The sequence below is a fragment of the Rhinopithecus bieti genome, unplaced genomic scaffold (genome assembly GCF_001698545.2).
Source record: "Rhinopithecus bieti isolate Rb0 unplaced genomic scaffold, ASM169854v2 scaffold_110, whole genome shotgun sequence".
NCBI lineage: Eukaryota > Metazoa > Chordata > Mammalia > Primates > Cercopithecidae > Rhinopithecus > Rhinopithecus bieti.
Window position 1 is genome coordinate 2,760,926 of NW_016803311.1, and position 15,199 is coordinate 2,776,124.

Consider the following 15,199-nt stretch of genomic DNA (forward strand, 5'->3'; position numbering starts at 1 on the left):
CATCTTTATGTGGACATAGATTTTTATTTCTCTTGGAACATATTTAGGAATAGAATTGCTGGATTGTATGTGAAGTTTACATGCTTAACTTTGGAATTAACTGCCAAACCGTTTTCCTAAATGACTGTTCCATTTTATATTCATACTGGCAACATATGAGAGTTCCAGGATGCAGACATCGTCACAGAGGTGTATTGCATCTTTTTGAATATTAGGCATTATAATAGGTGCATACTGATACTATATTGTGGTCTTAATTAGCATTACATTAATGGTTAATGATGTTGAGCATCTTTTCATGTAATTATTTAGCTTTTGCATATAATTTTAGTGAATTATATATTCAAAACTTATGCTCAAGTTTTAAACTTGTCATTTTTAAACTTTTAACCCAATTTAATTTTCCTATTATTGAGTTTTAAGAATTCTTTATGTATTCTAGAAATAGATCCCTCATAAGATAAATGTTTTCCATGTACTTTTTCCCAGTCAGGCCTACTGCTACATATTCTTTTTTTTTTTTTTGAGACGGAGTCTCGCTCTGCCGCCCAGGCTGCAGTGCAGCAGCCGGATCTCAGCTCACTGCAAGCTCCGTCTCCCGGGTTTATGCCATTCTCCTGCCTCAGCCTCCCGAGTAGCTGGGACTGCAGGCGCCCGCCACCTCGCCCGGCTAGTTTTTTTGTATTTTTTAGTAGAGACGGAGTTTCACCAGGTTAGCCAGGATGGTCTCGATCTCCTGACCTCGTGATCCGCCCGTCTCGGCCTCCCAAAGTGCTGGGATTACAGGCTTGAGCCACTGCGCCCGGCCGCTACATATTCTTAATGTCCTTTAAAGTAATACACTTTTAATTTTGCTTTTAAATTGTGTTCTTTGTGTTCGATGTTAAAATTTTATACCTAAGCCAAGGTCCTAAGGATTTTTTCCCTATATTTTCTTGTGAAAGTGTTCTAGTTTAGCTGTTACATGTAGGTAAATGATCCACTCAGAAATAACTTTTGTATATGGTATGAGGTATGGGTTGAGGTTTATTTATTTGTTTATTTCGCATATGGCTATTCAATTATTACAGCACCATTTGTTGAAGAGAATATTCTTTCCCCATGGAATTACCTTGGTACATTTGTCAAAAATCAATGGGCCATCTAAGTACAGTTCTATTTTTTTGTCTTTCTATTCTGTCTTATAGACCGATATGTCTGACCTTACACCGGTAACAGGCTATCTTGACTAGTGTAGCTTTATAATAAGTATGAAAATCAGGTAGTATAAGCTCTCTCTTTTTTTTTATTCTTTTCAAAAATTGTTTTAGCTCTTCTAGACCCTTTGAATTTAAATATTCGTTTTAGAATTAGTTTGTTAATTTTACAAAATAGCCTGCTGGGATTTTGACGGGGGGTTTATCGAATGTAAACATCAAAGTGAGGACAGCTGACATCTTAACAATGTTGAATCATCCCAACCATGGACACAGTATGTTGCTCCATGGATTTAGAGCTTTAATTTCTCTAGGCAATGTTTCATAGTTTCCAGGTACAGGTCTTGCACATATTTTGTAAAATTTATTCCTAAATATTTTATGTATATGGGTATTACTGTAAATAGATTTTTAAAATAATTTTAAAATTGTATGCTGCTAGTATGTAGAAATGCAATTGATTTTGGGATACTACCTTTATACAACTGATTTTGCTAAACTCATTAGTTAGTTCTAGTAGTTTTTCTTTAAAGATCCCTTAGGCATTATCTGTATAGATGATCATGTCATCTACAAATAAAAACAATTTACTTCTCCATTCCCTTGATTTGTTGTGCTGTCTAGAACCTCTGTATAATGTTGAATAGAAGTGGTGAGAGCTTATGTTCCCTTTCTTAGGGGAAAATTTTTTGATCTTTTACCTTTAAGTATGATATAGGAATTTTGAAGATACACTTTTCTTTTCTTTTTTTTCTTTTTTTTTTTTTTTGAGATGGAGTCTCGCTCTGTTGCCCAGGCTGGAGTGCAGTGGCATGATCTCCACTCACTGCAAGCTCTGCCTCCTGGGTTCACGCCATTCTCCTACCTCAGCCTCCCAAGTAGCTGGGACTACAAGTGCTCACCACCTCGCCCTGCTAATTTTTTGTATATTTAGTAGAGACGGGGTTTTACCGTGTTAGCCAGGATGGTCTCGATCTCCTGACCTCGTGATCCACCTGCCTCGGCCTCCCAGAATGCTGGGATTACAGACGTGAGCCACCGCGCCTGGCCGATACACTTTTTTGGAGTCAGGAAGATCTCTTCTATTTTCAGTTTGCTGAGAGATTTTTTTGTTTTGTTTTTTGAGTTTCAGGATCAGGAATTGGTATTGAATTCATCAAATTATTTTTATGAATCAATTGAGATTATTATATATTTGTTACATTTTAGTCTGTTAGAATTGTGAGTTACATTGATTAATTTTTGAATATTAAATTAACCTTGCAATTCCTGGTATAAACTCTCTTGGTCATGATGTATTATGATATGTGTGTGAATGTGTGTGTTTGTGTGTGTATGTGTACATTCATCTGCTAAAACTTTGATAAAGATTTTTGTTTTATTTTAACTTTATTTAAACTTATTGCCCAACATGATCTAGCTTGATAAATGTGTACACCTGAAAAAAATATACTCTGCTTTTGTTCAGTGGAATGTTCTGTAAATATCACATCAATTTGATTGATAGTTTTGTTTATGTGTTCCATAGTTTTACTACTTCTTAAAATCTATTTGTTCTGTTAATTACTGAGAGAAGACTTGAAATATTCAGTTATAATTATATGTTTGTCTATAATTTCATTTCTATCATTTTCTTTATGTGTTTTAAAGCTGTGTTATAGGTGCATACATTTAGAAGTGTTATGTCTTTTTCAGTTGACCTCTTTATTTTCAGGAAAGGTTTCTTTTGGTTCCTGTTAATTTCCTTGCTCTGATATCTATCTTGTCCAATATTAATATGGCTACTCTGACTTGCTTTAATTAGTGTTTGTTTAGTGTATATTTCTGACTGTTGTAGTTTAAATCTATTTGTATCTTTTTGTTTAATAAGAATTTCTTGTGGACATAATGTAAGTTGTTCCCACTTTATCCAATTAGAAAATCTATGATTTTTAATTAGAGTGTTTAGACCACTTGTATTTAGTAAATTCATAGATATAATGGAATTTTCTTCTTTTAATCCAATCTGTTCTTTTTCCTTTTCCTGATTTTTTATTAGAGTAATTGAGTATTTCTTATGATTCCATTTTATATACACTATTGGCTTATTAGCTACGTCTCTTTGTTTTAGTTTTAAGTGGCTGCCCTAAACTTTACAACATATACATTTAACTTATTATCACTGCCTATCTCAAAATAATATTATGATATTTTACATATAGTTTCAGAAACTTGCAATCTATTCCCACCCTTCCTTGGTATTAATGTTATTACGTATTTTGCCCTAAAAATGTGGTTTAACCTTTCTGGCATTACAGACTGGCTGGTGATAAATTTTGCTAGATCCTTTATCATTATTTTACCCTTATTATTGAAAAATATTTTCACTTGGAATAGAATTGTAAGTTGACATTTCTTTTCCTTCCATTTTAAATATTTCATTCCAATGACTTCTGGCTTGCATAGTTTTGAAAGTAAAGTTGGCTGTCATTCTTGTCTTTGTTTCACTGTACTTAATGTGTCTATTTTCCCCACTGGCTGCTTTTATTTTTTCCTTTTCTTTTTTTCTTTGACATGGAGTCTCACTCTGTCACCCAGGTTGGAGTGCAGTGGCATGATCTTGGCTCACTGCAGCCTCTGCCTCCCAGGTTCAAGTGATTCTCCTGCCTCAGCCTCCTGAGTAGCTGGGATTAGAGGTGCCCACCGTCACATCTGGCTGATTTTTTATATTTTTAGGATAGACAGGGTTTCACCATGTTGGTCACGCTAATCTCAAACTCCTGATCTCAGGTAATCTTCCCACTTTAGCCTCCCAAAGGGCTGGGATTACAGGCATGAGCCATTGTGCCCGGCCCCCACTGACTGCTTTTAAGATTTTCTCTTTATTATGGTTTTGTAGTAATTTGATTTTGATGTATCATGATATTGTTTTCTTTGTTTTTTACTCCTTAGAGTCTTTTGAGTTTCTTGGATTTGAGGGTTTATAATATGAATTTTTTTCAGCTATCATTTGTTCATTTTTTTTCAGTCCCACCATCCTCTTCTCTACTTCTGGGACTCCAATTATATGCATATATGTTAGACTGCTTGATCTTATCCCAGAAATCACTGATGATGTGTTCATTTTTATCTCTTTAGTCTTTTTTTCTCCCTTTTCTTCATTTGGATTGTTTCTATCACTATGTCATCAAGCTGACTGGTCAATTTTTCAGAGTCTAATCTGATGTAAATGCTACACAGTGTATTATTATTTCAGATATTGTATTTTCTATCTCTAGAGATTACATTTGGGTCTTATTTATAACTTTTACTTCTGTCTTCACTTACTATGTTTGTATCTTTCCCCACCTTCTTGAACATATGGAGCATATACCTATAATGGCTGTATTAATTTTTGTTGTTCGCTAATGCTAGCATTTGTCATGTTTTTGTCTGTTTGTATTGATTGATTGATTGATTGATTGATTTTCTTCTATTTATGGATTATATTTTCCTGCTTCTTTTGCTGCATAGTAATTTTTGACTGGATGCCAGTCACTGTAATTTTTATCTTATTGGGCACAAGATTTTAGTATTTTTTTACAGTGTGTTGGATTTTTTTCCAGCATAAAATCAAGTTACTGGACTCAATTCAATCAATTTCAGGCTGCCTTTTATCCTGTGTTAGAGCAGTCACTTTGCATCCTGGCCTAGCACTAATTTAGACTCACAATTCACACAATGTCTTAATGTCCTGTGTGTAAACACAATGTCTAAGATCTTGTGTATTACTTGTATATTACATGGTCTTTTCAATGTGGCTGGAGGGTATACAAACTATTCTCAGCCTTATTTATGCTCCCCCCAAATTTTGACCTACTGCTTTTCTGCACTTCTTGCTTCATCCATGGGTAGCATCCTCTTACCATATGATCCATACTAAGCCAAAGACTAAAAGGAACTCTTTTGTACATCTATGGAATTTTCTTTCTGTTAAGTTTCCTTTTTTCAGGCATTCTATCCCACAGATTCTTATAAACTTGATGTCCCCCAATTCTGATTTTTGTCTATTCAACTCAATGAGACGACCAAGTTCTATGGTGTTTTTGTTTGTTTGTTTGACAGAGTCTCACTTTATCACCCAGGCTGGAGTGTAGGGGCATGATCTGGGCTAACTGCGACCTTAGCCTCCTGGGCTCAAGCAATTCTCCTGGCTCAGCCTCAGCAGCAGCTGGGATTAAAGGCATGCACCACCATGCCCAGCTAATTTTTGTGTTTTTAGTAGAGACGGGGTTTTGTCATGTTGCCCAGGCTAGTCTCAAACTCTTGGGCTCAAGTGATTCATCTGCCTTGTCTTCCCAAAGTGCTGGGATTACAGGCATGAGCCCAGCTTTTTCTTTTCTTTTCGTTCTTTCTTTCTTCTTTCTTTTCTTTCTTTCTTTCTTTCTTTCTTTCTCTTTCTTTCTTTCTTTCTTTCTTTCTTTCTTTCTTTCTTTCTTTCTTTCTTTCTTTCTTTCTTTCTTTCTTTCTTTCTTTCTTTCTTTCTTTCTTTCTTTCTTTCTTTCTTTCTTTCTTTCTTTCTTTCTTTCTTTCTTTCTTTCTTTCTTTCTTTTCTTTCTTTCTTTCTTTTTTCTTTCTTTTTCTTTCCTTCTCTCTCTCTTTCTCTCTCTCTCTCTTTCTTTTCTTTCTTTCTTTATTTCTCCTTCTTTTCTTTCCTTCCTTTTCTTTTCTCTTTTTTTTCTCTTTCTTTCATTTTTTTCCTCTCTCTCTTTCTTTCTTTCCTTTTTACTTTTAACTGTATTGCTTCTTGGAACCTGTCACTTGGCAGTAAGCTGAAGCATTCGTAGGGTTTACATCATCTCTTTCCCTCCTTTTAGGGATCAATGCACTGTATTGCTTGCTATTCAATATCTGAAAACCATTGTTCTGTACATTTTATCTGACTTTTTTTCTAGTTGTTTAATATGTAAGAGTAAATCTGGTCCCTGTTATTCTATAATGGCCAAGTGAATATTATGCTTCTCATGCAGAAAATAGAACACTGTCTCTACCTTTTACAAAGGGAATCTTGCTTCCTCAGCATTCATAAAAATGAAGCTCAGCTTCTAAACAACTAGTAGTATTAACTTATTTATAATCTTATATTTGGGGAGAAGCCTGGGGCATGAGAGAAATAACCAATTTATATTTGTACAGTCTCATGCTCTTCTGTAATTAGTGGTTGAAACTTACACCAATAGTTGTTTGGTTTTTAACGTCCGGATTTGTATTCACATATCTAGGATAGTTTCTGATGTTGTTGACTATGTGTTTAACTTAGTTTTTTGACTCACGAATGACATCCATGTATTTCACTATGCTTCCTTATGAGCTTATTTTTAATAGGAAGTGGCTGAGCTATATTTCCAAGTATAGATATGAGAATCAAAGTGACTAATTCTAGAAAATAATGAAATTTCAAAAATAATTTTTATCTGCTTCCATTTCCCCTACATTGTCTAAAAGGACTTTACTGAAAATGCATCATAGCTAAGTTTCCCAATTTGATTCTTTAGTAGGTAGTTGCTTGCAGGAATAGGAATTTTTGACTTTCTTTCTTTCCTCCTGCCCCTTCATTCAAAAAAGAAAATTCCCTTTTGTTCTCTTTCCCTTTTCCCCTAAAATGATATATGTGGTCCTCTAAACTCCTTCTCATTACCACATTTACCGTCATGTTCATGTCTCTATATTTTGATTCCATGCTATTTCCTTTGCCTAGAATATCTTTACCATATTTCTTTCTTGGATAACTCTCATGGATACTTTAAGGCTCAGATTAGACACCATCAAATAGACTTATTTGTATCAAGTTATGTGTCCAACATGTATAAATATTTGTAGTGAGTAAACAAAAACATAAATAAAGTGAATTATCTGCTTCAGTATCTTCCCTGCTACAGCTCAAGGATAAGAAGTATATAACTGATAATAATGCAGAGTCTAGAATCCAAACTTTTTACTCTTTGGGTTCAAATCCTGGTTCTACCCACTAAATAGCTATGCAAAATTGGCTTTACTACATTTTTCCGCTTGTGACTCAATATCTTTATCTCTATAATTGTGCTTATAGTACTAGTCTTGCACAGAGTGATTGTGAAGATTTGAGAATATACAAAGTGCCTAAAATAGCACCTAAAGACTCCAAAAGCAGCTATTCTAATCAACAGGAGCTAATCAACAGGAGCTGTTAATTTTTCTTACTGTACCCGACTCAAAGCCTAGACTTCCCAATGGAGGCATGGTTAAGCTCCATTCTTAATTTTCTTGTTTTTTGGACTATGATTTTTCTGCTAAGGTGATAAACAAATAAGATGTCTCTAATTCTACATCTATATGATTTGTCAATTTTGCAGTTCAGTTGTCTCCTCGTGTCTCCCTTCAAATTATAATTGTTTCATGTTATCACAAGAAAGATTACCCAAATATGACAGAATGAGAAAACTATGCTTTTTATTATAGTCACATAAAATAAAATCAGTTACACCAAGTTGTCCAAATGCATTGGTGAATTAATGCCTCCAACTCTTACAAATTTTTATACATATATCTATGCATTTATAAATACATACATATGTAAAAGATATATATTTTCTACTAAAATAAAGTACCCAAATCTTGGTGTATAGGGGCATAATGGGGGATAAAAGAATCACAAAGTTTTATCAGTTGTAGACTATACTTTCAGAATATAAGAATCTGTTTTAGACACATTTATTCAGCTGTAATGAACTTTAATCACCCATTGTTTTCTGAATTTTCCTAAGTGAGTTAATGTATCCAAAATATCAAAACAAGTTATGTGGCAGACTTAATGAATCAGAGGCTAATTTTTCTTACTGTACCTGACGCAAAGCCTAGACTTCCCAATGGAGGCATGGTTAAGCTCCATTCTTAATTTTCTTGTTTTTTGGACTATGGTTTTTCTGCTAAGGTGATAAACAAATAAGATGTCTCTAATTCTACATCTTCTACTAGCATTCGATAAAGTCAGGGTTTGGTGAAAAGATTTCCAATGTTTTTACATCACCCTGACTTAATGAAAAAAGGCCCAGCAGGGTCTGAATTTCCTGCTGCCTTTGTTATAGCGAAAATACTGTTTGAGCCACGGAAGGAGAATTAGGGTGTAATGATCAATAGATCATTGAGAGAACCAACTCAAATTGAAACGAATTCTCTGTTATAGTGAAAAACATTAGTGAGAAGATGCTTGAACTTAAGAACAAAATAAAATGTTAAAGAAAACCTAAATGATGTTAGATAATTCAGAAAATCTTCACTTCAGACAGAAACTAGAGTTCTTTCTACTTCCTGTTCCAATAGCTCAGCTTCTTCTCCTGTGTTTTTCCTGTATTTTCTGTTATCTTAGAGTTTTAAGACAATTATTTGTAGTATCTGACAAGAAATTGAATTTTTAAATGCCTTTGAAAAAACTTCAACCTACTTAAGCAAGGTGAAGATGCCTAAAAATAGCTTAATATAAACCAGTCATTTCAGAATCTCTGGTGATTACATGTTCAAATGCCATTAGAGTGTATCTTTATTCAAGCAGGAAAGGAAGAAGTTGTTAGCACTGAAATTGCATAAAACACGCTAAAACTTCCCAACCTACGGGAGGCTGGGAACAATGGGAAGCCCAGACATTTCCCAGAATCAAAACAAAGAATGCAATATTTCGTTTTATTTTTGAAAGGGGAACAGCAGGGGAAGAGTGTTTCCAATTATGTGGTCCACCTCAGCTGGGCTGCCTAACTACTGATTTTGGTGAGCATCTTGTTAATGGCTTGCTTGACGTGCGTGGTGGAGCTGCGTCGCCTCGTCTTGCCCTGCACCATCCTCCGGCGACGCACCTCTCGACACAACTCATAGAATATCTCTGTGATGTTCCCTTCTCCAGTGCAGGCAGAACACTCGTAAAAAGCACAAGCCAACTCTGTAGCCAGCTTCTCTCCTTCTTCTGTGCTAACCTGCCTGGAGTGGTCCAAGTCAGCTTTGTTTCCAACCAAGATAAGAGTCACATTCTTGGGCTTTTTGATCTCATCTAGGATGTTCTTAAGTGGCAGCACTTCCTCAAAACTTCCTCGGTCAGTAATGTCGTAGACCAGCACAAAGCCTTCCCCCCATCGCATGTGTCCTTCCCTCTGAATGGTATCTTCCTGTTGGCAAAGAAAAATGGCCGTCAAGAGACCTGGAAATAATCAAAATAGATGGATGCTGGTAATGCTGACAGTAATCCCTTAATTACTATTCTTTATATCCAAAGTCATTAAAATGTCGTGGTACTCTAATTGTACAAACCTTCTGAATAAGTTTTAAATACAGTCATTACTTATTCATCTCAACATATTTCAGGGAACTGAATATTTTCTAATTCAACAGATTTTACCTTTCTGCTTTTATTTTTTTTCTTGCCATATCATTAAATCTGTAATCACAAGAACTAAAAAGAAATTATAATCTTAGTTAAGCACATCACTTTTGAGACTTTTCATCACAATTAAGGAATTAGCATTTTTTTAACAGACAAGCAGCCCCTATCCCACCTTTTAAGTATCATAGTTAGAGTCAAAATTTAGCAAGATGCCATTTTGGTTTGTTTATTACTTTTTTGGTTTGTTGTTTTAATTTTCTCTTTCTTCAGATTATAGACAATTAGCTTCCAGTAAAACTGTGACAAACTATTTAGAGAATCCAACTCTATGCTAAAGGATTTGGCTTTTTTTCTTTTCCTATGTCAGAGCCCCCAAAATGTCATGTAGTACCAATGACAGAAACTCTATTATAGAACTGATTCTCAAATTGGGTTATCACTCCTTCATAGGAAAGTGGCATGTATGATTTGAAAAAGCATTGCTTTCCCAGGTTCAAATGACTTCTGGAGGCATGCACTTCCCTGCTGCCTCTCTTCAGAATCAGTGCTCTGTGAAGGTCAGAGAATAAGTAGGTGGTGATGAGATGGAAAAGTGGGTAATTCATTTCGAGAACATTTCTTGGTTTAAACACTTTGATTCAAGTCTTTTTGGGCATCACAGGTCATTGATAAAGTACCATGGAAAACTTCAGCTTTCTCTCATTCCAGTGGCCATTTCTTTTTTTTTTTTTTTGAGATGAAGTCTCACTCAGCTGCCCAGGCTGGAGTGCAGTGGCACGATCTGGGCTCACTGCAAGCTTTGCCTCCTGGGTTCACACCATTCTCCTGCCTCAGCCTCCTGAGTAGCTGGGACTACAGGTGCCTGCAACCACGCCTGACTAAATTTTGTATTTTAGTAGAGATGGGATTTCACCGTGTTAGCCAGGATGGTCTCGATCTCCTGACCTCATGATCCTCCTGCCTCGGCCTCCCAAAGTGCTGGGATTACAGGTGGGAGCCACTGTGCCCCACCAGTGACCGTTTCTATACCTGAAAACTAAACCTACCTATGAACCCTTTTGTAATCTCAGAAGTGACTGACCTAATACCAAATACTACAAGAAAGACACCTAAAATAAAGTATTCTGAAACAAACAAACTTATATGATATCATGTAAGTTTAGAATACAATATATACTAAATCTCTTTCTTAAAGACTCACACATACGCATGTTAGAGATTTTGAGAATTCTTTCAGTAAAGACACCTGTTTAACTTCATTTGAGTATTTCAAAACACATTTGACCATGAAAACTTATTAATATCTTGGTATGCCACAAAATATAGGTGAGTGAGTCTAACCTAGATGATATGTGAATATTATAGTATGTTCAAAACCCTCTTGAAACACTGGGCAGTTTGCATAAGGATGCACATACAGATATTTACAAATACGTTAATATATAAAATGACTAGTTAATTAGAGAAAAAGGTTTTAGGCATGCAAAATTTAGTTGAAGAAAAGTGCCTTATTTTTGTTCATAGCATAGATTTCTCAGTTTTATTTGATCCAGAAAAATATTTTAGCTGAACTCTTTATTCACCTGACCAGCAGTGTCTAGTATCTCCATGGAAACAACTTCATCATCAATGGTTGCTTGGTGTCGGTAGGTTGATTCTAAGGGAATGAGCAAATAAAAAAGGCAAAAAGGTAAATACATGTAAGATTTAATTTGATCCTTAAAACTGAAAATGGGCATGGGAAAAGTATTCCTGATTTTACAGCATAAGGAACTGTGTAGTCTAGGAAGGAGAGGATGGATGTGCAAAAATGTAGAATCTTCATACTTAGCTCCCGGGCATACCAAGTTCTAACATGGGTGCTGCCAACTTTCAGAGTATAGAATAGGGGGAATCTCTTTGCATCTTTGCTACCCTATCCTTTCCTCTTGTTTTTTTGACAGGGCCTAGCTCTGTTGCACAGGCTGGAGTGCGGTAGTGCGATATCAGCTCACTGAAACCCGGGTTTCAAGCGACTCTCTTGTCTCAGCCTCCCAAGTACCTGGGATTACAGGTGCCTGCCGCAACACCCAGTTAATTTTTGTATCTTTAGTGGAGACGAGGTTTCACCATGCTGGCCAGGCTGGTCTTGAACTCCTGTCCTCAAGTGATCCTCCTGCCTTGGCCTCCCAAAGTGCTGGGATTACAGGCCTTAGCCACCGTGCCTGGCCCTATCCTTTCCTCTGAAGATTCCATTTTATTTTTCTGAAAAGACAGGTCCCTGGTGCTCTTTTCCTTCTATAATGAGACCTCTACAATGTCAATTGAGAAGGTGATTTTCACAAAATGCCTTGGTGCTTCTAAAAATCTAGTTTCTGGAAACTGCTATTTCTAACAAGATAACATACCAACTGAAGCTACCAATTTCCTTTCAAACCTCAACTCTGGAAATGTAACAGATAATACCAGGAGTTGAATGGTTCTTGCCAAATGATGTAAAACTATAAGAAACTGGCCGGGCGCGGTGGCTCACGCCTGTAATCCCAGCACTTTGGGAGGCCGAGGCGGGCGGATCACGAGGTCAGGAGATCAAGACCATCCTGGCGAACATGGTGAAACCCCGTCTCTACTAAAAACACAAAAAAATTAGCCGGGCGTGGTGGCGGGCGCCTGTAGCCCCAGCTACTAGGGAGGCTGAGGCAGGAGAATGGCGTGAACCCGGGAGGTGGAGCTTGCAGTGAGCCGAGATCGCGCCACTGCACTCTAGCCTGGGCGACAGAGCGAGACTCCATCTCAAAAAAACAAAACAAAACAAAACAAAAAAACTATAAGAAACTCTAGGGGTAGTAAAAGGTGGTCAGACCCCAGATTGGTGAGGAACAGTAATCCAAAGTAGAGGAGGGTTGGGCAGCATGGAGGGGAGGTGGGACTATATGGAGTCCTCTTGCTCATGCTGCCTCTTCAAAGCAGAAAAATGGCAGATGCTCAGTACCAGCTGGAGGCTGGTGGATCAACAGCAGAGTGGTCACCAAGCTATGTGAGGGGAAGGAGAAGTTAGCAGGTGCAAGAAGACTGGGTGACCCTGAGTATGCCCCTCATCACATAAAATGGAAACCACAGGTCAAAAATAAGTGCCAACTGGTGCTTCTCTGTATGAAAACTAGAATAATAGAAATAAAGAACTGAATGAATGACTGACCTGATGAGAGTCAGGTTGAGGAACTCTCTCAGAAGTGTCAGTAAGTGTAAGTAAGTAAAACAAAGGAACATGTAAAAGTAAAATTTAATAAGAGGTATGGATAATAGAACAAGAAATCTTAGTATCCTTTATAAAATGAGCTTCAAAGGAGAGAATAAAATACATAGGGGAGAGGAAATTATTGAGGTTGTAACGGCTGAGAATTTCCCTACGTGAGAGAACAAAGAAAGATTTAAGATTAAAGGAACTAGCAGGACACATGAGGAAAAAGTTCCATATTTAAACCTATTACAACAAAATTTAAGGATATCAATGACAAAAATGTCTAAAGGGATTTAGGGAATAAAGCACATCACCTACAAAAAGATACGACTCAGATCGATGTAGAACTTTTTGCCAGTGAAACTGAATTCAAGGCGTCCATGAAAACAATAAAACTACATCAAAATCAATCCGGCATTAGAATTCTAGATGATTCTCTCAGTATATTAGGGTGAAGATGGGGGAAAAGGCCAGAAACAAGTATGTGTGTACTAATGCACTTGTCTGATTCCAGAAGATGATATAACTCTTAAAAATCTAGAAAAAGTCAACTCAATAAATTAGAAGAGAAGAAACAGAATACATTCAAGACAATATAAGAAAAGAAAATAAAAAACATCATGAAAAAGAAATCAAAACCAAAGCATGGCATTTGAAAAGATATAAAAAGAGGGCAGAGCTGTAAAGATCTGATGATACTGCCATTAAATTAAGAAAGACAATGCAATTAAAATTTAGCATAAAAAGAGGAAAGTGTACGTTCTGCTGAAATAAAAACAAAATAATATGAAGTTTATAAGCAATAATTTCAAGCTCATAAATTCTGGGATAAAAATACAGTATCACTAGCATTCTTCTGTATCAGCAAAAGCCATGCACGAGAGGTGAGAGAAAACAGGAAGCTACTCCCAATAGTAGTAAAATAAATAATATTTAGGAAGTAATAAAAATATACAAAACCCTTCAAAACCCTCCAAAACAAAACAAAAAATTTCTAGAATAGAAAATTTTAGAACTTTATAACAGAAAACAAAGACTTGAATAAATAAGAAAATCCTAGGAAAATGGAGAAACAACATTTTTAAAACATGTCAGTTTTCCCCAAAATTAATCTAGAATTTAACGCAATTCAAATGAAATGTCCAGGTGGACTTTTTGAGAAGCTCAAGAAATTTATTTAAAATTATATAATACTATATAACATTACTCCAAACAGTGTGGTACTAATATCAGAATGCACAAATTTACCAAGGCCTTAACAATAGACTCATATTTATATAGGAACTTAGTATATGACTGAGGTGGCACCACAAGTCCCTTAGGGAAATAATAAATGGTTCAAACAGTAGCATTCGGATTAGAACCAATAAGAAAGAATTGGCCACTAAATGCACAAAATAAAGTTGGGCTTCTAGGGCATCTATTAAAAGTAAATCTGGATGAGTTAGAGATCTAAACTTACCTAGATTTGAAGAGTGAAACCTAAAGTTAAAAAAATTAAAAGAAAATATAAAAGCTCATGTACAGACAAAAAAAAAAAAAAAGAGAGAGAGACAAAAAATAAATGGGTTGACTACATTAAAATTAAGAATTTTGTGCAATATTAAATAGGCTAAAGACTGGAAAACATGTTTGTAATATCATAAGCAAAAAGTTGATTAATATCTAAGGTATGAAAGAAATTTTAGAAATTAAAAAGATAAGTGAACAGGAAAGAAATACGGCCAAAGTATACAAAGAGGAAATTCACAGAGGAGGATGCCCAATTAGTGAAAACATATATCAAATGATGTTTTACCTGCTTACTTACCAGAGAGAAGCTTATAAAATGATTTTATGACAAAAGATTGGCAAAATTATAAAACGAGGTAATATAATGCCTGACTAGGTTACAGGCAGCTTCTCTACACCGGCAATGAGAGTGTAGACTGGTACATCATTTTGAAGAGCAATTCAGTAGAATTTGATGTGGGCCTACCTTATGATTCAGCAATCTCCCTCTCAGGTACATGCACTAGAAAAAACCCGGTCCAGGTTCTTACAGCACTGGGCCTCCAAGTGTACTGCCTGAACCAGTAACATCCAGCTCACCTAGGAACTTGTTAGAAATGCAAATTCTCAGGCTCCACCCGAGACCTATGGGCAATCTGGGTTCTAACAAGTCCCCCAGGTGATTACGGTGCATGCTAAAGTTTGAAAATCACCGATTTAAAGGTATGTTTTCCCTAGTGACATTAGCAGTAGCTCATATTGGAGGCAACTTAGGTGTTTATCATTGGGGAGATTAGTTAAATGTGGCATAGTAAAGAATACCATGTAGAAAACTAGAAGTAAATAGAGAAAAATGCATGGATCTTAAAAATATCAGATTTGGTTCTAATGATTAGAAGTGTATATATATATATAAATATATAAAAT

The 15,199-nt window shown here is 36.0% G+C and overlaps 1 protein-coding gene across 2 annotated transcripts in view; it reads right to left on the reverse strand.

The window, feature by feature from the left end:
- Nucleotides 1-7,618: 7,618 nt before the first annotated feature.
- RERG (RAS like estrogen regulated growth inhibitor) overlaps nt 7,619-15,199 on the reverse strand; it is a 135,153-nt gene continuing 127,572 nt past the window's right edge. For both annotated transcript variants that reach the window (XM_017873674.1, XM_017873668.1), the window contains exons 4-5: nt 11,145-11,218; nt 7,619-9,346 (exon numbers count right to left, since the gene is read on the reverse strand). In XM_017873674.1, the coding sequence (XP_017729163.1) occupies nt 8,939-9,346; nt 11,145-11,218 (482 nt within the window). In that variant the 3' untranslated portion in view covers nt 7,619-8,938. The remainder of the gene's footprint in view (nt 9,347-11,144; nt 11,219-15,199) is intronic.